This window comes from Corvus hawaiiensis, chromosome 4, assembly GCF_020740725.1.
Source record: "Corvus hawaiiensis isolate bCorHaw1 chromosome 4, bCorHaw1.pri.cur, whole genome shotgun sequence".
Lineage (NCBI taxonomy): Eukaryota > Metazoa > Chordata > Aves > Passeriformes > Corvidae > Corvus > Corvus hawaiiensis.
In genome coordinates, this window is record NC_063216.1 from 33,807,330 (window position 1) to 33,833,211 (window position 25,882).

At 38.0% G+C, this 25,882-nt stretch overlaps 1 protein-coding gene across 1 annotated transcript; it reads right to left on the bottom strand.

Moving 5' to 3' along the window:
* Positions 1–1,322: 1,322 nt before the first annotated feature.
* NEDD1 (NEDD1 gamma-tubulin ring complex targeting factor) lies at positions 1,323–25,666 on the bottom strand. The gene is made up of 15 exons (XM_048301991.1): positions 25,566–25,666; positions 24,403–24,546; positions 22,466–22,560; positions 20,943–21,059; positions 19,643–19,783; positions 14,540–14,769; positions 13,377–13,578; positions 12,239–12,425; positions 8,871–9,002; positions 8,642–8,689; positions 8,002–8,222; positions 7,127–7,271; positions 6,662–6,818; positions 4,336–4,402; positions 1,323–3,645 (listed from the first exon to the last, which is right to left on the bottom strand). Exons 2-15 carry the CDS (start codon positions 24,536–24,538, stop codon positions 3,541–3,543), a joined length of 1,983 nt encoding a protein of 660 aa, XP_048157948.1. The 5' UTR covers positions 24,539–24,546; positions 25,566–25,666; the 3' UTR covers positions 1,323–3,540.
* Positions 25,667–25,882: the final 216 nt, after the last annotated feature.

Genomic DNA, 25,882 nt, shown 5'->3' on the forward strand with positions numbered 1-25,882 from the left:
TGATGTAGCAAAAAGTGCTATTAACAACTGCTGTAGACAACACACTACATACGACATTGTCCACGTCTGAACATCTGAAGGATGTGTGGCTTAGTCCCACAAGTGTATCACTGCTTCAACTGCCAGAATCAGCTAAAAAAAGATGTGCTTTCCATGACTTTTGAAACAGTCATTGAGTATGATTCCACTGTTAAGTTTCCTTGTCCTATAGCTGTGCCAGACAAATATGAAAATGTGAAGTGCAGAGGTAGTGTCTGTAGTTCCTTGGCTACAGAGAGACATCCAGAATCACAGCTAATTTCACAGTTAATTCTGAAAACACCTCAGATTTTTTATTCTTGTCCCTCTGACCTTGTAGCTTATCTTTGCCAGTGTGCCTGGCACAGGATGCTTAAGAAAGAGTACAAGATTCTTTCCACAGCTGAGAAATCTGTTCAGCATCGCCCAGATGCATGGCCTGAGGTGATGTGAAAATGGCTGTACACAGACAGACCAGAAAGTGCAGCTCTTGACACGCAGCAGTAATGACACACAGACACAAGTGCACTGGTGGGCAAGCACAGACACAGCACCTGTCAACCTTAAGCACTCAGCAGTATCAGATCTGTTACCTTTATATACAAATAATCTACAATCATTTTTCATCTTTAGCTTTAGTATCTAGGATATCTGCTGGCAAGGAACTGTACAATTTGGCAATGCAGTCCGTAAAGCATGTTCTTTCTCCTAGTATGTGATGTTCCTTGTATAGGAGGGGCAATGTGCAACTTCCAAATTCATCCTTGTCGTGCTTATGAAGAGTACAGCGTGTGTATCCGGCACTGGTGGACTGCAGCCAGGAAGTAAGAACATGCTGGCATTTTGCATTTTTATGAGAATAAATCAATTAGTCAAAATCAGTTTTCAAACCTTACCTACCTGGAAACTGCAAATAAACTTCTCATCACAGTAAGTCTGTATTCGCATGAGAGAAGGGAATTTAAAAAATTAAACATCCGTTAAGTTTAACATGAAGAAGATGCAGGATCTCCAGCTCACCAAGACCTTCGGAGACAAGATCATTCCCCCTGCCCAAAACATGTGCTTGAACATGATTTTTAGCTGTGAACATGATCTCTCTGGCATGACTGTAAGTTTTCAAGTTGGAAGGGGAAACTGCTCATCTGTCCTTTACTCCAAGAACATGAGGTGTTGTGAACATTTCTGTGGAAGTGATTGGATGGTCTACACAAAGCCACAGAGGCAGAAGAGCGATTACTCCAGAATTTCAGGTAGAGCGTGCCTGATGAGGCATAACAATTACAATACAGATTATTCTCTTTAATAAGCAGGTCACCACAGATTTTTCCTCAAAAAGGTTAAAACAAGCTTTATTTTAACATACAAATCAGATTGAGTACAAGGCAAAACATACCCTTATAGTGATAGGCAGAGTGGGTCTCCACACACCATGTGTAGCCACTTGCGCTACAGTAATCCTGAGATATGGACAAAAGCCCTAAAAATATTTTTAATCACTCTTGCTCTAGTCACTGCCATTTGGGAATTAAAAGCATTATACAGTTCTGAGTCAAGAAAACAAATTACCTACAAGCAAAATACCCAAGATACTTGTCTAATTCCCTGCTGTCATCCGGGTACACCAGCAAGAGCACTTGAAGAAACAAACCAAGAGACGGAAATATGCAAGGTTACTTCATTAACACTGGAAAGCACGTAGAAGAATGCTAAGATATTTTTGTTACCTTCAACTACTACTGTCTTCATGAACTGTGTAGTCTATAGGTCAAGCTTACATATCACATGAACTTACCATAGAGCTCTCTAGACTGTGTTAAGTTAGTAAAAAAACCCCAATGTTCTTTGCTTCCTTTCACTATGAAGTTATATGTAATATAGAAATACTTTTTAAAGCTTATAAAAGCAGTAGAACAGACATTTTAAGTCATTTTCCTAATATTAAAGGCTACTTGAACACCCTCATTTTGCTACAAGACGGTTTTTCATTGAATAACATTACAAAAAGGAAGTCTCTTTTTTAAAAAAAGGTAAGGAAAAGTTATAGACAGGTTTGGAGTTTTTCTTTTAGTTTTGCAACATATAAAAATAAGTTATACTATATAGTATGGCTTTCATTATTTATTTACTCATTTAGTAGAAGAGTGTCATCATGGATTTAAACACTAGATGTTGTAACTAATTAACCTGCCATGTTCTTCAGACTTCCTTTGAGTTTTGAATTTGTGAAAAGAAACAAGCAAGTATTAGAGGGAAAATTAAGAAGCCTCCAGAACAACTTAAATAGCACGAAGCACCTGTAGAAGTCGTCTTTCAGAAAAAAATTTAACTCACTTTAACATTTTAATTTAATTTTTAAAGAAATTTAAAATTAAAGATTAAATTAAATCTTGGCAAAATAAAGGCCATGCCAAATATCCCACACACTTCAACAGTCAGGACTTCACACTGAGCTTCATTTCAGAAATGTTTACACACCAGTATGATTATAATAATACACACTATTATGCTACTGAAGTAATGATCTCTCTTTAATGGCTGTTAATCATACAAGATAATAGATTTGTTAGGCAGCTATCTCAAGAAGGCCACAATAATGCTAACCAAGAAGACTCAAAATCGCAACAGAACTGCTCAGTATTAAGTGTTGTTCACTATGAATGGAAGGGGAGGTTGGGCACAAAAGGTGCTTGAGTCAAAGACTGAAAGACCTCATTTACACATTGCCGCATTATTAATGGCTACATTATCAATATACTTACATTTTGAAGACTAAAGTTGCATTCAAATCAGACAAGCTATGACAACATTCAAATACATGTAAATAAAAAGAATTCTAATTCATAGCCAAAGTAATAACAAAAAAATCTCATTGTGTAGTTGATGTAGCATTTGTTAGAACAACAAACTTATGAATTCAACAAGAAAGATTGTGGCACGAAATCTGGGAATATTTTCAAGCTCTAGTTTTACTCAGGACTGAAGAGTTGCCAGTTGAACGAACTTAACTGACTACTGTACTTTCCAACTCTTTGTAAACAAGACTCCGTGTTGTGCAAAAGAGGAGCTTTCGCTCCCCTTTTTCTTCAAGGAAAGTATCTGAAAGGCAAGCTGTAGTGATTGTTTCTGACAGCAGCAGAATAAAGAAGCAGATAGAAAAGTAGGTATATATAAAAAAGTTCTTACAGTAAAAGCATCTGTCCTGGTTTAATTTTGTTTATGAAAAGGCACTTTACGTATTGCTAAAACTCCAATAATGTACTTGTCCTTTCAGTTTTTCTGTTAGACGGCTGCATCTCAAGGTGGTTAGCATGAGGATGCAAATGTTCTTTATACAGTGCCTATCTGCTACAAATTTTATAATTACATATAGTATCTTACACCAGTTACTTAGAAGAATAGATTCATGTTCAAAATAATAGCAGGTCTTCAAACAATACTTCAATGATGATAGATGATCTGCCATAGACAACACATCACCTGTAGTGAGTTCATGCTAATAAAATTAGCAAAGTAAATTTTTCAGAAGTGAGTCCTCAGTCTTTTGTTTTCCTCTCGCAGTCTCTCAATTTCAGCTACTAAGCTTTCATTTACAGAGTATCTTTCAAGTAAAGCGTGCATTTCATTCTACAGAAAAGAAAAAAAGTCCCAATCAGTAGTAATAAAGTTAGTAACTCCAGTTTTACCCTACTGGCTTTCATATTTCTTTTGAAAATGAAATAATGCAGATAATTCTGTTTTTAAAAACTTCTGATAAGAAAAGTAAGATTTTCCTTTTTATGCTGACATACAGCATTTTGACCATTAATACATTAGTGAATATTTTATCAAAGGATATTTTGCAGTTCTTCAGGATGAGAATCTCCTAATGCAGGTTCCATTAAATGCTCAGTACTGAGACAAGGTCTTTTTAACGCAGATCAAAAGAACAAAGATTCATAAAAAGGTGAAGCTAAAGAATACAGAACAGCTCAGTATGCATATAGTACATACAAGTGAAGCTTTCTATTTGAATTCCATCTTTCTTCTCCTTACCCAGACTTTGGCCCTTTCCAAAGGACATCTCCATTTGTTTAAAACTCCTGAAATATGGAATTTATACCTACTCAATCCCCAGGTTCCCTTTATTAATCAATCAAACAAAAAACAATTTAACGGATTCCCATTCATACTTTCCCCCTCCATATCAAATCCTCCCTTTCTTGGTCTTAATAAATAAAATACATTTTCAGTTTTGAGAAAAGATTGATATTACCAAATTTGGTATTACCAAAATTGAAAAGTGCATACATTTCCCATCATGGTCTTTGTACGTACCAACTGCATATGGAATTGTTTGATCATCTCCAATTGCAAATTCACAATATCTCGATGGCATGCTTCTCTGGGGGAAGAATTGCAAAAGGACAATGCTTAGACTTATTTAGGAACCAGTCTCTCTCCAACCCTCAGCACCCAAAACTTCACAATTCCTCACCTTCACTCCCAACGAGAGTCTAGAAACCCTTAGACCATGGAACATAATCCTCTACGACATATTTTTGGAATGTTTTTGTTGTGACATTGATTTTTTAAGTACCATTTTTTGAGCATACACAAAGATGTAGAACCTTTTAAGTTTAGAAACATAAACATATATATGGTGATACCAAGATTCTTTTTTCACTTGCAAACTATAAACTCCTTTTATTTTACCATTCAAAGCTGATTTTCAATCCCTTGATCACAAGCACCACAGAGAAAGATATTTATCTGTACTTGGAGATACACCTTTTCAGGACATGACTTTCAGCACCTTTTTGTAAAAGGGCCCAAAACATCAACTGTGATAAGTGATACATTACCCTCAAGCCCATAGACTAATCCAGGTTAATCTGTGGACATGAATTCATTAATTCATGGACAACCATTCCACACTACAAAAGCCATGCTTGAAAATAGTCTCTGAACAGGAGACTAATACAACAGTTCCAGATGCTGAGGAAGAACAAGGAGGACAGCTCACAAGTTCTTCCTGAAGAGTGCAGCACAGTGCAGTTATCTAGGACTGAGTGCTGTGCTACAGGTACCACTGGCCTGACAAAGCAAGGTGTTTCTTAAGCGGATGCACACAGACCTTACTTCATTTTCCTTTCTTCAAACATACAGCAAACCCAAAGGGAATCTTCACTTTCTCTTTCCATAGATTATTGCGCTACAGAACTCCTACTGAAGGCAATCTTCTTTGAGTGTATCAAGTATAGATGCCAGCTAGCATCTTATAAATCCAAAGATAGAGGTTATCTCCCAAAGACCGGGAGAAAAAGAAACAAACATCTTTTTGGAACCAAATTAATCATATATTATTCCTAGTCCTTTCCTAAAGGCCCAGGGCTTTTCCCCCCATTACTTGAGGAGGAATGAATTTCAGGCGAGGAAGAAAAAAAAAATCCTTTCTTTAGAATCCAGAGACTGAAAGGTAGTTACATCAATGAGAAGCTTGCAATAGTTCCCTTCCCTCTTACTGACTCCAGTACTAACAATCCTTTATGATCAGTTTAAATGTATCTGCAACTTACAACTGGGAAAGGGGCCAGCACACCTTTCCAGTCACTCCAGAAAGTATAGGTCAGAGGAAAAACACAGTATTTAAGGCTCCAGATCTCAGGTACTGGAAGTAAAAGACTGGCAAGCATAACTTCTAACTCTGGGATGCCTGAACACAGACTTTCAAGAAAACACATCTGCAATACATAGACTGCATTTTAAGTCACATCAGTTACAGGTTTTCATCAGATGCATGTTTATTGCCAAAAAATCCCAGGTGAGTTTTACCATATTATATTTATGTAAAGACATTAAATAACATCTGATGTATTTTTTCTGTTGGCAGATACAGAACAGCCATAGTACACAGACCTATTAAGATAGTTTTGCATTGCTTTTTGTCATCAAGACAGCAGCATTTCCCCTGCCCAGCAATTCTTCTCCTCTCCATCATCGCCATTCAACCTATTTCATCCTAAACATGGGTTGAGAAGTGATCCCCTAGATACGATTCTCTTAACTTCTTCACCTTCTTCAAACTCCACTCTAAATAGAACTGTGCTAATTTGAATTCTTTCAGAACACTTGGAATGTTGGTTGGATCCACAAAGTAATCTGACACCGACCATCACTTACAGCACAGACATTATTTCAATGCAAAGCTTCACCAGCAGAAATAAACACACACTGTTTTACCTTACACATGCCAAGCTAACAACAATCAAAGCCAACACAAGTCAACTGGCTACATCAAACTCTCCTCAGCATTGAAATTTCTCCAGCTGGGATAGGGAGATGAGCAACAAGGGAAAGAAAACAGCGCAAGGCTTCAGGAAAAGAGTAAGAACCTCGCCATGCAGACTACATTTACCTCCTGAGAAATATTCACTCATTCTGGAATCGTCAGCAAAGTCATACACCAACAGCCCTCGGAGGCATCAGTCTAATTAGTCATCAGAGCTATTAAAATCTAAGTTTCATACTTAGACTTTAAAACATAGGGCTATAAATGGTGTAATTTTCTAATCCAAAGAGAAATTTGTTAAGAGCAAATGCTGAAACATCCCATTAAGAAAACATGTCACTGAAAACAACAACACTGCATGAATACAAGTACCTGAAGTCATCCATTGTTTCTTGTATCATATTCTGAATGAAGTTTATTTGAATTGATGTCAGAGGTGCATTTGGTCTGCTACTCCCAATGGTTTCTGCTATTTTTTCTGACAACGAACTTGCAACTCCAGCACTGACAGGTGATGTTATCTTTGAACCTTTACAATTGAAAATAAAATATTGAGAACCCTCAAGACAAATAAAACCCCCTCATATTCTGCATTACCCTGATACTTTAAAAAAAATTTATTTCATTAATTTTACCTCAAATATTGCTTGGTAAAAGAAACCTAAACAGATTTAGAATGAGTCTTTTCAGAGGCAACCAGAGACATTCTAGGAGGGCTGGCTCGATTTAAAGAATCGAGATCAGATGTTCTTTTTTTAATGCTAAGTCCATTTTATGAGATTTCAAATCAGCTTACAATCAACCACACCTAGAATTGGGCCAAAATTATCAACTTACTTGTTGAGGTAGTACCATTTACTGGTAGATCATATGCAGGATGGGCCTGAATATTCTTCATTAGTTTGTCATTTGCATCAGGAGTGCATGATGGTGAAGAACTTAAAGTTATAGGTTCTGTGCTTGATAAGCTTGATTTTGAAACCTGACAACAAAAATATTTTTTTCTTTTAAAGATGAAATCTACTTGTTACAATTGTCTAATTGCATTTGAAGACTAAGTTTTCCAAAATGCACTTTCAAACATTTTTGCTTTTAGGAATCTACTCAGAAATACGTGCTTTTCATTTCCTAGCAAGATATCTGAAAAACTGATTGCTAAAACATTCCAAATTGCCTCAAGTGGGCACATGGAAGCAAGTGCAAAAGGCGGGGGCCTCTTAATTTTCACATCAAAACTGCTGTGACTAAGTTATATCATTCCTAGCAAACTCAGACTTCTCAAGAGCAATACAAAAGTAGCAAAGCTCTGTGCAGAGGCATATTAAAGATATCTCAAGAAAAAGAGGGAGATTGAGAACAGGGAAAGAAGAGGGTGGAATTGATCTAACAAACAACAATCAATCATACTGGTGCAACCACCTAGTGATCCTTCTTGATTTTCTAGAAAAAAATCAAAATACTCCTCAGGCTACCTGTTTTGTTTCATGGAAACTTATGTAACTTGATCTTATTTAAGACAAACATACATTTATCTTCCATTGCTGAAGGCCAATTCACCTAAATCACCTAATAAAAAAGGTTTTATGGATAAGTGTTAATAGTGTGTGAACAGAATTACAAAATAAAATTAGATGAGGCATTATTCAGGATTTTTTTCTTCAAGTAGTAACATTCTGTCAAGATTCTAAGAAGACCACTCATAACAAGAATACCTGCTTTAAGACTTCTTTAGATTCTTGTTTTCCAAGACTTATTTTCTTAGTGTCAGTCTCTGGATGTTCTTCTTCTTTAATTGGAGATCCCCCAAGTGCATGTAATGGGCTAGACTGTATCCCTTGTGCACTACTGCCCACTGGGTTTCTTTTTACTGGAAAGGCAGTGGTCGGCTGTGGGAGAAAATCCAAACCCACAAGGTAGGACTGGAAATCCAGGCCTAAAATGAAATGGGAAAGATGAAACACACAGGTCAATAAACACCCACACCAAATCTATCCCACAATTAAAATGCCTGCACACTCATACAAAACTGATTAACAAAAGAAATTGCCAAAAAATGCACCCCGCAAAAACTAGATCCTTAAATCCAACTTATGCTGCTACCATCCTTATAACAGTAAGAAAAAAAAGCAGGAAAAGCCTCTGTATATCACTATAAATTGTATAAAGGAAAAATACCAATCACTTTAGAACCATACTCTTGACTTCCTGCTACTGCCACAACATGTCAAACAATTTCCAGAAAAGTTGTTTCAGTGTCTGCTTTCGTCATTTGCTTGTTTTCAATGGTATGAGAAAATCAGCATGTGAGAACTAGCACAGACCTCCAAAGGCCTATCACTGGCATATGCTTACCACTTCCTTTTCCTTGAGGATCTTCAGTCACTTTATTTGCAATAATATCTACAAAATAGCAGAACACAGAAGACAAATGAAGTGTTTATTTGTATCACTGCATCAAGTCCATAATCAAAGACGAATTTAAATATCAAGTAGGTACAGCAGTCAATAAGACCTAAATGACATTTTGTCACACTACATGCACACAAACGATGCTTTACAAATTTCAGTATTAGTAACTTACCATCTCTGACTGGAGAAAACACATCTCCTAAACTACTTCGACCCAAATCATCAAAGTTATTTAATTCAGCACTTTTCCCATGATCTGTTTCTTTAGATGGAATGACATCCAAGCTGGAACTATGGGGAAAACCTTCAAAAAACAATAACATTCAGTTAGTAATTGACCTTTTCCAAAAATAACATACATTATGGCTGAACAATCTCACACCAAGCATGACACCTGGCAAGTCCAATAAGCACTTGAGAACTGTCTGCGGATACCACTTATAGGGGCAATTTTAACTTCTTCACGTGGGCTGTCAACAAAGGTGACTACAACTTAAAGCTAAAGAGGAGGGTTGTAAAACTGGAGAACCCACCCATGTTCAGAGAAATCTATTATGATGGATGCAGCAATTTTATGCTGGATCAGGTGAAGTGAAAACTAGTGACTGCACCTTCTGCTAATAAGGTAACCACTTCCAGATGATAAAAATTAAAATTTGTTCTACAAGAAGAGGAATTTGCTGTACTGGGGCCATTAAGCATTCCAAGAGAAAATATGTGAAACATCTTCTTTGAAGCTTTCCTAGTGCTAGTATATGCTCTGCTTATTTCTAATATTAGAAAATCAATTTATATATTCTAATAATAGAAAATTGAATTTGAGTTAAAATTGCAGACAAAAAAACCCCAACCAAACTTATTCCTAGACCTTTCCCCACTTTACCCTCAAGCCCCATCCCTGACCCAATCCAGGGGGGAAAAAAAAGTTGGCTTTTGTATGCATGGTACTAAGGACAGTTGTCTGAAGAATGGAAGCATATCGTAAGTCAAAAAAATGCCCAGTAATTATTCAAACTACAGTTTTTAGAGAGGTTAATTAAACTGCTCAGACAACCACCAAAAAAACTTTCATAATTTCATAAAATGTTCATAAAACCTCTAAGTACTTCTCTATGTGGGATTACTTGCTCAAGTGATCCAAATATGACTGTGTGGGTTGTAGGAACCCAGAGTACAGAGAATATTTCTCTGCCTGTTTTGAAGGGTTCTACCCCCCTAGACAGCACTGTTTTTGACCTTTGTCCTTGGAAAAAATTGCCTATCCTCTGGGAAGAATTAGAACCTACACTGGTGTGAACTAGGTGATAGAATAAATATTATGTAAGATTGTCACAGGGTGAAAAATTGAGATGATTTGGGTTTGTTAATATAGTAAATAGATAAAAGCAAAAAACTTCAAAATGGAGGATTGTTGTTGTTCTCCAGACCTCCTTCTTCTTCTACTACTCCATATTCTGCAGTAGAAGTAGTTTGGGATGACTGGATAAAGAATTCCGCAGTTCCTGTCTACGTGACTAGATGATTTATTATACATTGGTGGAAAAGTAAAAATAATGTATGCTTTCAGTGACCATTGGTTAATTTACCTTTAAAAGACTGTGTAATCTTGATAATTGGGCATTCTCCTGCATTCTCTGCTCTGTGCTATGTCTGGGTCACATTAAGTGGTTCTATTTCTCTGATAAGGCTTAATAAACAACTATCTGAAAGCAGAGAAGGCCGATAGCCCCATTCGTCTCTCGGGCTCCTGGCAAAGACTCTAAAATTCTCCCCCAGCAGGGGAGGCATAATTACGGCACGGTCAGTGTCAGTGGGTGACCGCAATTGATCATGTCCAAGTATTTACCTTAAGTGGAACCTGAGTCATGTTTAAGATTCCACATTTAAATGTATTAATATATTAAATATAATATATAAAAATGTATTAATATATTACATTTCCCTACTTCTTCAGATGTGTCAGTTGTGACACCAACACAGGATTGCACTTGCTAGTTAAGTAAATACTTGGTATACTGAGTCAAATTAGAAATGCAATATCAACCTGTGCCAAAATTTAGAGGATCTACGTGGAGAAAGTGTAATGTAAAGTTGGGTCAAAATGTCTTGTGCACTTTTACCCATTCCCAGTAATCTAAATGTAGTTAAGTACCTAAACCAGACAACAGTTGTTAAATAGGAGTTTATGGGAAGCCCGCTCAAAGTACATCCAAGTTTCTCACCACATTCTGACTTCATTTATACTTTTGTACCTTAAAACTACCTGTGGTAGAAAGCTTCCATTTTGTTTAAATATGCTATCAGATTACTTTGCTGAATGTCCCTTATTTCTCCAAAGTTAAGTCCCATAAACAGGTTCTAGAAGAAATTCCAGAGAACAAATGCCATTTGTGGTATCTCATCCATTCCCATTCTTAACCTTAAAGACTGTATCTTCTGGAGTATTCAGAGGTGTTTACTTTTAAAGTGAACACTCAGATTAGAAAACTGTTTTACTTGGTAAGCCTTTATTTTCTTAAAACATTTATGTATTATGCATGGTCCTCTTTAAGGGGTAACAGACATTACACCTTCAAATAAAGATAATAAATCATATGTTTTAACCAAAATAAAAATTTCACCATTCAGTAATGTTGATTAGCAGCACTTCTTGCATACACAGGAAACATTCTACTTCACATCATACTTTACTGCATACCCAAGGGAGGTCATTAATACACATGCCTACGTACTGCAGTGGCTTATTGCCTAATTACTGTTACTAAATGTATTTCTCCTTATTTTAAAAGGGAGGGGAAAAGTACTGTTGCATTAAAATGGATTGAGGATTTTTTTCAAGAATCAAACTAGCAGTGTCACTGATTTGATATTTTCAGAACTCTTGAATAAATAAAATTTTAAGAGTACATTTCACACAGTGGCAGAGTTTCGGAATGCTCAGAATTTTTACGAAGAACTTGTTAATTTCAGAGGCATAGATAGCAAGTACAGTTATACAACTAATCAGCCTTGCAACTATATTTAACATCTTTCCTACCATGTGATACTGGAATCATGCCTCTCACAAAAATACAGTTCAGTTGTCACTTGGGTTTTTGGACTAGGTTGGGTTTTTTTTTCTCTGTGTTTTGCTTGCTTGTGGGTTTTTTTTTTTTGGATGAGGTCTGTTACTCCTATTTGTTAACAGAATTACAAACCTTTAGCTCTGCATTCCAAGTAGAAATTGTATCAGTAACTACATTATGTACATAATCTACAAGAAGCCAGAATGCAAGAGATAGTCCCACAGTGCCACCACAATAAGACTTCACCTGTCTTAAGCTTATAGTAGGACCCAATTTACCTCCTACAGTCTCACAGCATGTGTTATGCAGTGGGGAGGGAAAAGAAGATGCAGATGTGCATGCATATGCACACAATACTTCCTAACAAATGCCCTTCCCTCAGTGAAATTTTTATACTGTAATGGTCAAAACACGAAACATTGCTTCCATCTTCACCATTATGCCAAATACTGTAAGAGCAGGAATACAAAATTACCTGTTTTCTCCTGAAAAATCTCTCCTCCCTTATTCTCATTAGTCAATGTAAGATGAGAGGAAACTGCTGCTGATGCTTGAGAGGCAATGTTTTTGATGCCAGTATTTTGAATTCCTCCAAGATTACTACCAGCTTTAACTTCTACTCTTTTGGACACAGGTTTATTTGAAGAACCTGTAAGGTTAGACTGAAGAAAAAATAGAACCAATTAAGATAATTTATTATGCCTTCAGCCAGAAGTAAAAATGTATCCCAATATACTTTCCTTTTTAAAAACAGCAAAAAAATTCAGTTCAAGTTGTAAAGGTTGCCTAGGCGATATGCCTTTATAAATATAAAAAAACGGTATCTTAATGTAACTTCAAAGAGCATGGGAAACATTCGTATTATCATACAGATACCGTGAGGACCTTCACAAAGATAGCAACAGAATTTAACAGTGGAGTGACCTTGCATGAGTCAATTTTGATCCCAGGTTTAGACAATAGGAGAAATAAGGGATTACATTACTAGGGACTCCAAATTTTACAGGCATAGTTAACCACTAGCAATAAGTGTACTAAAGGAGAAGGAAAGTCTCAGAGTGGTAAAGAATCCATTTCAAAGGTTCTCTCAGTGTCCATTAAATGAAAGCACAGGGTTTCTGGATACAGTAGAGCCTAATTAAGCCTTGAAAAAACCTCTTAAGTCTTCTCTATTATTTAGTTAACTTCTCCACTGTTTATATGTGCCAGCAAAAAGTCCATACAGAGGACACACAAAACATCTCAAGGTGAGCAGCCCTGTGTCTTCTCCTTAAGCGGAAGGGCCATTACAGACCTTTCTGCTACTGCCTACAAATGAACCTGAGGTGCTACAAACTGATCTGCAAAGGCAGCATATCCACACCAGAAAACCTAGAAGACTAAGTTCCGCTTATTTCTACACTAAGGCTAGGAGTGGGGGGAATTCCAAATTAACAATGCCTAAAGAGGCAGTTAAGACTAAGCAGTTTATAATTTCTGTGCTGGTATGATCTGATTTTGTTGGCATCTGTAATGCTTAAGACAGTGAATGCTAACCTTTTTTTAGAACTTAAACTCATGCTTTGCTTTCATTAATTTGCATATTGAACAATAAAAAGGAAAGCTTTTTTTACCTTGGAAAAAGTGCTACTGAACTGAAGACGTATGCATTTCACACAGCCTTTGTGAGCAATAACTGTTTTCACTGGTGATGTCAGTTGTCTTAAGTCATACTGCCAGATCTTTCCCCGGGAACATCCTATAGCCAAAGTAGTACCATCAGGCATGAAGTCTACTGTGGTCAGAGGAAAATCAGCTACAATTGTTGTCAGTAACCTTCAAATATGAAAAAGGACAGGATGGATCTTTTAGAATTCAGAAGCTGGCCTTTTCTACACAGAATATCTAAAAGAAAAATATATATATATATATCAAAGCTTTCATAATTCAGCTACAGGTCAGTAGTTCAACTTCCAATGCCAAGTAAATTCAGTGAACTATCTTAAGACACAGTGGATTAGGTTTATACTAAGCATTCATGCTCAACAAGAAAAAAAACTACATATGCCCCAAAAGACTTCATGGGGACAGGATCACATTACCTTCTTAATAGCAAACACCAACATTATTTACTGATATCATCATTTGCAGCAGCAATCATACTACATACATCCTCTCATCCTCTAGCTTTCCAAGCCTATCAACTCTACCCTTCCCACAGCTCTGGGAAGAACTTCAGGTCTTAGTTTGCATCCTTCTACTACACCTTTCCAAAATGCAAACAGACTCCTGCTTTTACTCAGCTAGAGTAAAGCACTACTCACGCTAAAACCAATGTCCCACGAAACCACTTGCCATCCTACCCTCTTACTACACAGTCCCCTCACCAATGTCCCATATTTCCTGCTTTTTCAGCCAATATTCTCCCCTATCTCAGCAGCTCTGTGCACCACAGTTACATCTTTTATCCTAACTAGAAAAGCAGGCTGTACTGTCCCTCACAGAGGTTAACTGCTCTGTATCAACAAGAAAAGCCCACACACAAGCACTGGGGAACATCACTCATAATCTGGGCTTCAATTAGTTCCCACACGCCTTGGAGTTTTTTAATTGTTTGTTAACTTAAAAAGCAAAACAGATTATGGGGCAAGTTCTCCAGTAGCAATATGCCAACCACTTCAACCATTCTGAATGGGGGCTGAATGAATTATTTCATGTCATAATTAGCCACGTTTTTTCAGTTTATAAAACCCAAATAACGAATCTTCTAAAATCAAAAGGTCTTTCATATACTCACTTTTTACTTAAAGTGTCATAGAGAATAATTCTTTTATCCAAACCCACAGTTACAAGCAGCAGCTTATTGACTGGAGAAAAGCAGATTTCTGAGGCTGGTGCTTTATGAGTATTTTCAAAATTATGATATGGGTTCTGGCTATTTACATCCCAGAGAGTTACATTTCCACTGTCAGAAACAGTGCCCAGCAAGGATTTCTTAAAGGATGAATATTTCAAGTGTCGAACAGGCTGTAAAACAAACATAAAAATGAATTTTAATACCAATATTAAACACGATATTAAATTATTTTCTAAAGACACAAACAGATAAGGAATACGAAGTTAAAGTAGTCTACAAAGGTTTCCAACTCTGAAACACAAATAGTAAAACCGGAAAAATTAATTTTCCATTACAATACCATTTTTGGTATCAGAGGGGCAGACTTTTTTTACTATTATGGGGTACCATATGTGCTGATCAGCAAAATTAAGGACAAGAAAAGGAAACTTCTCTAAAAATTTCTCAATTTTTCAGCAATTATCAGCCTTCATACAAAAAAAAAAGAATCACACTTCATCTCAAATTAAAGGAGTGAAAAGGTACATTATTTCACCAACTAGTCTTCTGCCAAGAATGTTCAACTTAATTCCCCTTCACTGATTTGAGGTACTTGGATATAAGCCAATTTGATAAGACACAGATTCCAGAGTTAAGCAAGTATGTAGGTCCTGCAGAACAGACTTCAACCTGGGGACTAAAACCACAGTAGAGAATAACATGCGTGGTTTATCACACGCAGCCTCGCTGTCACAGAACCAGGTAATCCAGGAATTTTACTTGCCTTTCAGAAAATATACTTCATTTCCACCACATTGCTTCAGAGGATGTTTCAGAAGCTCACTGTTCTAATTCTAAATTACAGTACTCAATTTCCTGATTAATTTTACTTATGATCCATCTGCACCTATTCACTCCTGTCACCATAATGCCCTTACACTTAAAACTGTTTCCAAACTCCCCAGTGCCGCTTTCCCCTGTTTTAATGAACAGCAACCTCACCTTCCTTCAGGCTTTATTTTCCTATATAAAAAATAAGTGAGAAAGTCCCCCAGGACTGGTTTTCCAGTACCATCAGTCTCTTTGCAACTCTCCCAGTAAGAATTTGTCTTGAATATGGACAACTAAAATCTTTTATGATCCTCAAAATATTTTGCTACTGTCTTTGCAACAGCAGTAACGCTTCATCCATTTTATACTGTAAATACCCGCCCTGAAATATCCTAGATTGCATTTTCTTTTTTGAGTCTGTTTCACTCATCGTCATTTTCTATTAAGAAATCCAACGCCTTCTTTCCCTCAGGAATTTTGAAATCCTACTCTAAAAAGAAGAGCCTCGGTTATCCCCCCACTTTCTACTCTGTCACAGTTATTCCCGTGTCTATAATTTCAATCATTTTTGGATACTGATACAACCCTCTCTTATGGGCAAATGCCTTCCCACTGGGTTTCATCATAGCTCTACTTAAGAGTCACACAATCGCTTCCCTGGGCAGCCTGCTCCAATGCCTCACTACCCTTTCAGAGAAGAATTTTGTCCTAAAATCCAATCTAAACTGGTGCAACTTGAGACCATTTTCTCTTCTCCTATTACTTGTCACCTGTGAGAAGAGACTAACCCCCACCTTGCTAGTACCTATTTTTCAGGCGGTTGTAGAGAGCAATAAGGTCCCCCCTGTGCCTCCTCTTCTCCAGGCTGAACAACCCCAGCTCCCTCAGCTGCTCCTCAAAAGACCTGTGCTCCAGACCCTTCCCCAGTTTTGTTGACCTTACTTCTACTATCATAAGCACTACTGAAACTATTAAACAAGATAGATAATGAAAGAAAATATTTGTTTGATTTATCAATGTAAAGAGTTTCCTACCCATCCTCTCTAGTATTTTCTCACAAAGCACTGAATCAAGTACTTTACTCAAGTCCAGTCCAATGAGTGCTCTTATATTTTATTTGCCTGAAACTGCTCTCAAAAAGCTATTGTTTTATTCTGGCATAGACCACACCACAATACATTGTACTGGCCTTTATCCTATTTCTGTCTTTAACTTCATTTTAATGGAGATACGTGTTGCTTCATATTCTTCCAGCATCATTTCCAGCACTTGTATTGCATGTCTTGCTGGACACCAAATTGCTTCAACCTGCTTTAAAGAGGTGGCACTTTCAACTGCATATTCAAATAGGAATGAGTATGACTCCTCATCATTAATATGGTCCTCTACTGGACACAATGGAGACATTTTTATCATAATTTTTCTGTTTATTTACATTGAAAAAATACTGAGAGATTCAGGAGTAACAGCTTCAATTACAAACAGGATCTACATATGAAACATTCCTGACTCTCACATTTTTCTCAATTCTTCACCTCCAAATACCTTCCCCTTTACTGCTCTGGCATCTGTTCATGTTTAATTTTCTCACTCCTGTCCTTCTGCCCACCAAGATTACTCTCTTCTAGCTCTTATCAAACCTCCCTTCCTATCCTACCAAGTTGGCCATTTCCTTTTCTCCTTTATCCTTTTAATCTCACAGGTCTCGGCAAGTTCTCCATTTTCTTTCATATGCCTACATTCCCCATATTACCACTGCTCCCCACTTCAGCAACATTTCAGTATATGGAGTGGCCAGAATCCATCACACTCCTTTACAAATCAGCCAGCTGTTCAAACAGCTGAACTAAATCCTGTTGCTAGGAGAATTGCATCAGGCAGTGAAGACTTGAACAAACATTACGTTTTGAAACAAACCTTAATTTATCCTCCCAACAGCAGGCAGATAAGAATCTGGTAGTCTAAATGAATGCCAATAGCAAAGACAAATTACGGGATCTGCAAACAACTCTGTGCAAGAACTCAATTCTAATAAAACACAAAGGTGTTTCTAAATTAAAATCAATTAACAGAATATAGGCCAATGCTCCTACAAAAAGAATTTTGTTTAAAGACACAGAAAGCACGGCAGCCTTGGGCTATTCTGCTACTTGTAGAATCTACACAACATGAGAAATTAACTGGCAAGGTAACTACATTCCACCATGCTGAATCAAACACAGACAAGCTAAAATTTATAAGGTTAGTTAGACTTCACATTCCTCAATTCTAAAAAAAGTTACTATGGAGTGGTGACCCTTCCTAAGTCAGACAACTAGTGCCAGGATCAAACAGTATAATACACTGTTTATCTATTCAAGTTTACTCTTAAGGAAACCTGGCCCCTAAGCTATAAATCAAGTAAAGGCTTTTTAAATTTAACAGAATTACACAAGTCTTCAGATATTTGCTCCACTGCAGAACCAATCCTTTGATTCTCCAATTAAAACCCAAAACAACAATAAAGCCATTTCTGCACATAAAAGTAAAGACCATTTTTAGGATCGAAGACAAGCTGGTAAACTGGGACATCCAACTAGCCAACTCATTACAAAATCACAGCTCAATTCCATTTTAAATTAAAGCTATAATCAAATAACTGCTCTCCCTAAGAAAATGTTATAGACCTTTCAGAATGTGAACAGGAGCTCTTTGTTTGCAATTACTTTAACACATCGAATAGCTTTATCCATCCTAAAGGTCACTCAGCTTTGCAGCAGACCTCTTGATTTCATCTGACAAAGTAGTTATTCATGGCATCTCTCCCACTCCTAATCACTTTTTGCGGAAAGAACTGAATATATCAAACAAGTTCATGCAAATCATCCTCACAAGAATTTCTTCATTTTCCAATTAACTTGCAGCATAGTCCTCGCTCTGGATATTCACCTCAGCTGCATAATCCAGCCATGGCCTCCCTGTAGCTCCTGCCTCACATCCACATTCTTCATAAGACCGTAACAATCAAATCAGAAAAATGACCTGACTGTATAGATGGATTTTTAAGATCAAACCAAGTATGAAGTACAATTTTGCTTCAACACAAGTATGGGACTGGCAATGGATCAAAGACACTGCAGCACCTAAGAGCAGAGATAGTTTAAATTTAACAGAGATTTTTCATCAGAAAGTATACCATAATTCCCAAGATGCTATGAGATTGAAAGAGATTTTTCACCAAGTTATACTGTTCGTGCTAGACAGGAGAAAAATTTAATTTGACACTATCTGCAATCTAAGACTGAAAAAGCTGTTGCAGTAACACAAAAGGAATAAGTCACAACTTCAATATTCCTCGCAACATTAAAGGTCAGGTTTAGGACCAAAGCAACAGTTCTGCATCCCCTAGGCAGCTCCTGCCTCTGTAAAAATGATTCAGTAAAAAACGAAAGCATGTCTAGAACTCAAACACATGGCTATCCCTAAGACAAGACAATTCTCACTAAGAGCACACAGTGGAATTCCCAATGGGACAACACAGCTCATTTACTACTGCAAATGCTCATATCAAGGGAATTCCCCTTGTCATACCCACTAATTCTTTTAATATCTTTTGAGTCTGCAGAAAGGAATTGCAGTGGCAAACCCTACCAAGGTCCTGAAGTAGTACATATGCTTTGTATTTGTCTTGTGCACAATCTTCCTTCAAACTAGTTCTCCCAAATATTAACTAAACAGCTAAGTAGGTAAGATAAAACCTCATTACTTTTCTCCTTGAGCAGCTGTGCAATTTTAATCTCCATATTAAATAAACTTATTCCCAAATACAGGCCTGTATTCACCCCTACCATACAGATAGGTTTGAGTAAGTTAGAACCCAGGCTACATGATCTTTGCCCTTTGCAACAATATCATCGAGTCATGAGTTGAAATCCTGCTTTGGTTTGTAAAACCAACTGTGCTTTAATCAGTTCTAAGATGTCTAAAAGTTTGTTCTTGAGGAACCACTGTCTACAAGTAAAATTTGCTCTAACCTGTATAGAAATTAAGGCACTTGAAAAGTTTGTATTTCGATGCTACCTATTATTTAAGGCTATAATGCACACAGTGGCCTGCTTTTTCCTTCCCTTAAGGGCACTCTTAAAAATTAAAATGAAACAGAGTAACAAAACTTAAAAGCTCTTGATATGTACTCTCAATTTCTAAAGACTGTGAATTAAGCTTAATACCTCAAAGGAACTTAACACAGCCTACCTGTCTGCTGCCATAACCAAAAGGAGTACTTGACAAATTGGTGGTAACACTGTGCAGGATGATTTCACCACTCAAAGATCCAGAAACAATGTAGCCATCATTCCAATTATATGCAACACACGTGACTTCATCTTTATGATCCTGCGGGAAAGGGAGGTTAGAGAGAGAGAGTTAGACATTCTTCCTAATTTATGCTTTTGCAAAAAAACTTCAGCTTGATTTTTTATGACCATCTGTAACATTTTAAAAGATTTAAGAGTTGTTATGAAATATCAGAGAAAGCAGCAGCAAAACATACCAAAGATCAATCATAACCACTCTCTGTTTGCATTAGGTGGTTTTAATAAATTAGTAAAGATCATCATGTAGTTATACACAATATTTTAACAGGACAACCACAGAGATATTTACCACAGGCGTTATGAACATTATTTTTAAAGTAAAGTCTCCCAGAAACCATTGATATTTGAATACATTTTTTGTTTATCTGATGTGCTACTGCCAACTTCCCCTTCTGACGCCTTTAGCATTAACACACGTATCTACCAACTAGCTTTTCAGTAGTCATTTGCAGTGATGATATTCTGTATAATGAACATATTATTGGTTCCCTGTATTCCTATATAGGGGAAGAAAATCGAGTACTTCTAACCCAAAAGGTAGGAATAGATATTTAAAGTAATGTACTGGCTACCTAGCAGTTTTGTTTCAAACTGTAAGTCCAAGGAAAAAATGTATAAATCAAAGCTGAAGTTTCATAGCCTCTTAAAACAGTGGTGCTAAATAAGGGCAAACCACTGCTTAAGGCATCTGGGAAAGATACTAAGCCATCCTAAGTTTTGTGCATCATAAAAAGGTTTTAGAGAATTCATACTGGATCAGTTAGAAGAAAACCATCTCCCAGTTTTGCACAACATTAGTTCTGCTACAGTACTCTACAAATACAGAAGTGTTTTCTCACTTGACATACTAGAAACAGCAATTACCTGGAATGCAACTCCTGGAAAAAAATCCCCATCAGACAATATCAATAAAAATTTGCAAAATAAGAAGTCTATTCTGAAAATTTAAGCACATATAATTATAGAATTGTACTCTGAAAACACCAAGTTACCTATGTTTGTTAAATTTGCTACTTACAGCTCATAAAGAACACAAACTTCAACAAGACCCAGATGTGTGCTAGCTCCTATCTGTGACCTTGATACTACAGACACCAGACTTAGAAAAAGTGTATTTTTTACAGTTGGCAGCAAAACCTGGGAGTGGAAAGCTGCAGTTCTTCCTCAACCAAACTTACCTTTAGGCTGCGGTAAATCTTTCTGGACTTCAAATCCCAGATATTAACTGTGTTATCAAGGCCTCCACTGACAACATGTGAAGAACTAGAATTCAAGCTCACACATGTCTGTTTTGCCTAATGGAGAAAGAAGAAAAAAGTATGTTAAAGATAATTAAGGGATTTATTCAAATCTACTTAAAAGCATATTGATGTGTGTTTTCATTTTCACCAGCACGAATAGTCCCACTGACAGATCCTTTCATACTCTACAGCCATTTCCCATCAAAAGGCATTTAAAATCCAGTCCAGTTTGGACATACATTTAATATACTTGAAAATGTAAGCATATTAATTAATAAACCCTCAAATGCTCGCACTTCCCCATTCCCATTTAAAATTTTTTGGCACTTTTTCCTCCAGTATGCATTTTCCCTTTAAATTATAGCTCCATAAAGTGCAATCATAGTCTTTTATTCAGATACTGAGGTTTTTTTAAAAAAAAGTCCTAAGTTAAGGAAAAAAAATTCTTTAGAAGAAAATCAAGAAGTTGCCTAAGTTACATACTTCACATTCCCTAAACATTACAGGGAATATTATAGCAGCAAACCTCATAATTTGGTTAAGTGATTCTTTTTAAAATAATCACTGAAGTACCAGCTTTTGAAAAAAAAATGTCAATCTTAGTGATAGGCCTACATTGAGGACAAATTATTATTCAGTTCCATCAAGTTGAAAATTCACTTTTAAGTTCTCAAGATTTAACTGAAGAAAAAACAAGTCCATCTAATTATTGACATGGTAAAATTGCAAGGAATTGCATCAGTTATAGATCAAATTCAGTGAAATCTTCAGGACAAACGCTCCACCTTTGAAGAGTTTTCAGCACCCTAAAAGCAAGGTTTGAACAACTTTTCAGAAAATTTCCAGTCCAAATTAGCATTACAACAGATATCCAAGGAGAATAATTACAATGGTTTAGAACACTAACAAGCTATTTAAGTGACCATGTGAAGGGACTCATCTAAAACTAAGCCCAGCTTTTTGAAGTGCCCCACTTCCATTTAACAGAGGAACAAAAAAAAAAAAAAAAAGCCTTGAACACAACACACATTCTCATGTTTCTTGCAATTCCAGAAGCTGGCATATGTACGCTCCAAGAACAACCTCTACATAGACTCCAGTGTTTCCCAGGTGCAATTCATAGGCATGCAAAATACTGCCAGTTCAAGCTGGAAAATGAGTTCAAACTTGAGCTCTAGTCTATCTCCTATACGTTAGATCACATCTGAACCACCAACTGCCTCAAGTGATCATATCTGAATAACTGCATCTGTATCTTCTTACTGACAGAACTGTTTTAAAAGCACGATTGCCCCCACTCTTTATATGTGTTCAACAATACACAAGGAAATGTTTTTACATATGTGTCAATTCTAACAACACTAGAATTAAACTGATGCCAATATGCAGAACAGATGTGAGACACACAGGATACAAAGTGAAGTGTGGAAAAATAAGGGAAAAGCATTACTCATACTTACTCCTTCAGCTATTTCGAAGAGTGGAACAGGTTTGCTTTTACAGCTTGAAACAACTATTTTATCACCAGCAGCAGAAGCAGTGGCCAGGTATCTATCTTTGTCACAAGTTAAGGAGCATAATTGTAGGATACTGGTGATTAATAAAAGCAACAGGAAGTTTCCCTTATTGAACAGAAGACAGATTGGCTAAACAGTCTAAAGGACTGTACCTTGAAGGGACCTAGAAACAGAAACATAAGGCTATTTTCTAAGCTTTCATTAAGAAGCTCTTGAATTAACTGCAGCCCTTACTTGCCAATGCAAGAGAGCAGTTTCTTTGAGAGAAAAGACAAGAAATATCTGCCAGGTATTATTTAAGAGCTCTTTACCACTAAGGCAGCTTATCCAGTCCACAATTCTGTTTCCCCACACCCCCAAGTAAGAGCCCCATTTGTCACTAGTTCAAAGGAATGTCTGTTGCTCTTAGTAGCCTATGGATTTAAAGAATGGTCCTGGTCATGACAAATGTTAAGACTACTTCACCATACAGTTCCTAGAGTACAATGAGCAGTTGCTAATTTCTCCCACTCTGTACTGAGAAAAGAAAAACAAAAGGCCAAAAAGGACCTTTTATGAAAGCAAGTACCCCAAAGTAATAGGAACATTTATAGAACTACAGAGCAGGGAGACTGCACCTGCACTGCCACCAAACAAACTGATTAATCATTTAGTCTCCAGGCCAATGCCCATTATGATTTTGTACTTGCTCATTTAAGAATAATACAGGTTAATTGCCTAGATTTAACACAAGAGAACCATTAGGTAGTGCTTGCTATTGCTTTCATCATTTTAAGGCACTTTTTCAGACTTTTACAAAACTATGCAGAACCTAAACTAATGCTTTATCCCTAACAAGTTGACAAGTCTATAAAGGAAGGTCCTTCATTGTTTCAGTTTTGGGAGATGAAGAGGAGACTTGGTAGCAGAAAGCATTTAAGACAGACTGTCTACAGATAAAGTTTACCAAACACATACAAGTGTGTATGCATATACATGAAAACATATCTGTGCTTCATATTCTCTGAAAGCTCCATAGCTAAAACATGCATTTGTGTGCCAATTGGTGTCACTTTTTTCTCATACATTGACTTAGAGGACAGATATTCAGAACTTGCAGTTGCTATGTGCCAGCATCCTGTCCTCCTTCTACATCAAGACAAGGCACCACCACCTTCTTCTGTAACAGCCATACAAGCTGTTCATCTGACAGCCCTCTGAGATTTTTCACACGTTCATCCAACACTTGGCCCCTCATATCATTATCCTAGAACTGGCTTCCAAGTCAGAGGTGAAAGACCTAAATGGGTCAGATCTATTTTGATGATAAACCACCACCATCCTATGGATGTTTTCCTACACAGCCAACGCCTTTGTGCTTCCTCTCCAAATGCTACAAGCAATGGAAAGAAAACCACTGCCTACAGGGTTAGAGGTAAGCGTACACTATCAAAGACTATCAGAATCAACGAGAAGCTGCCCCAGGAAAAAAAAAATCTTTGATTACAATTTTCCTCACTACACTATGTACAGAATTTTACTACACTAGCAATTGCTTTGTTCAAGTTTGTCAGTTAATTAAGCACTGTCTTAAAAGCAAGTATCATAATCAACTACTGAAGAAACAAATGAGTAAGCTTTACAGTTGGCAGGCAATTCAGGCATATTATAGCCATTAGAAAAGCGTGGGCTCCTAAGAGAAAAGAAACCTCTTCAGAATTATTTACCATCATGAACTGATTCTTCAACACGGAGAACCACAAAATACATACCAATTTTTTTATATGAGACTTCAAAACGCATCAGGTCTGTGTTTTACAAACACTTTAGTAAAAAAAGAAAAAAACCAGTGGAATTTTGCAGAACACCCACAAAAATATGGCTGAAACTGTAAAGGATACTATTGCTGGCCCAGCATAGTGAACTGACTGGATGTGAGGGCGTATGTGGGTTGAACTGCTCCACCACAGTTAGAGTTGAGGAATCCCATATTTTAATGTCATCTCCTGATGAGGCAAAACGTATGCTTTCTTGCATGGCTGCACCTGTTTTGGCAGAAATAAATAAGTGAAAACACATAAAATAAAAATATAAAACAGGCAACCTAACAATTCAAAGTAACAATTTTAAATGGTACGGTTGAAGTTCTCTTGATGACTGCGACATTTATTTGGAGAGTTAAACAGTTAGTACCGTTCAGCTGCATACACGAGTGAAAGCAGCAGACACTCCAAGCTTTTGCTACTTGAATTCTTGCAGGAAGTGTGTGATTTCTTTTTCACAAAGCCATCCTCTCTATGGCATCAAGAGACTAAAATGAAGCTTTTATCTCCACAGTTCACAGCTGCCTACCACGAAGCTCCGAGTATTTGAAGGACCCATTTCTCACCAGTAGATGGGGATATACAAACCAGAATCAAACTGTTGCAGGGGAAGGCTGGGAGTATGGACCTAAAGGACTCATTCAGCGTTCATCTCTCACCACTCCAAAGGAGACATCCGAGAATCCTTTAAACTAAACCTTTGGCAGTAGAATATGAGCGACCAGTCACCTTTCATCGCAGCTTACAAAACATTACAAAACAAAAAGGCCAGGAACAATGTACTGCTACTTGTTTTGACTGACACCGTTTTAAGACTTAAAGCCAGGCTAACCAGTGCCTGGTTTGAAACGTTGACTATCAACTTTGTACCCCGGTAATTTTAAACAGCCAACAAACGAGAACTCTAAACGTGAGCCTTCCCTTCAGCTGAAAACATAACCACCCCTTAGCCAAAGTTTGCGGGACGTTTCCACACAGCTTTAGGCCGTACATTCTAACTGCCGGGAGCATTAACACTCAAAAGACTACTCAAGAAATTCAGGGTTCACACACGCCTTCGTTCGGCATCACCCCGCGGAGCCACTCCCCGCCGCTCCTCCCGCCTCACACGGAGCTTGTCTCCCGCTCCCCCCTCCAGCCCCGGAGGCCGCGGGAGGAGCCGCTCGGCGCGCCTCGCCCCGCGGCATCAGCATCGCCACCACCCGGCCCCGCTCCCGCGCTCTCCCCGCGGCGCTGCGCACCTGGCCGGGCGGGCACCGGGCCGAGCCCCCGCTCCTCGCCCCGCCGGCCCGGCCCAGCGCCGCCTGAGGGACCGGACCGGCCGCGGCTCCGCCCGCCCCGACTGGGCCCGGCCGCGCGATCCCGGCCCCGCGCGCGCACTCGCGGCCCGACTTTCCGCGCCGCGCCCAAGTTCACACGCCCCGTCCCGGCAGCCCCCGCGCGCCGCGCGCGGCGCTACGGCGGCCCGGAGGGGGCCGTTAAGGGCCGGGACGCGCCCGGATCAGTCAGCGGGTCCGTCCCGCAGCGAGCGCCGCAGGCGGGTCCCGGGCCGGGCCCC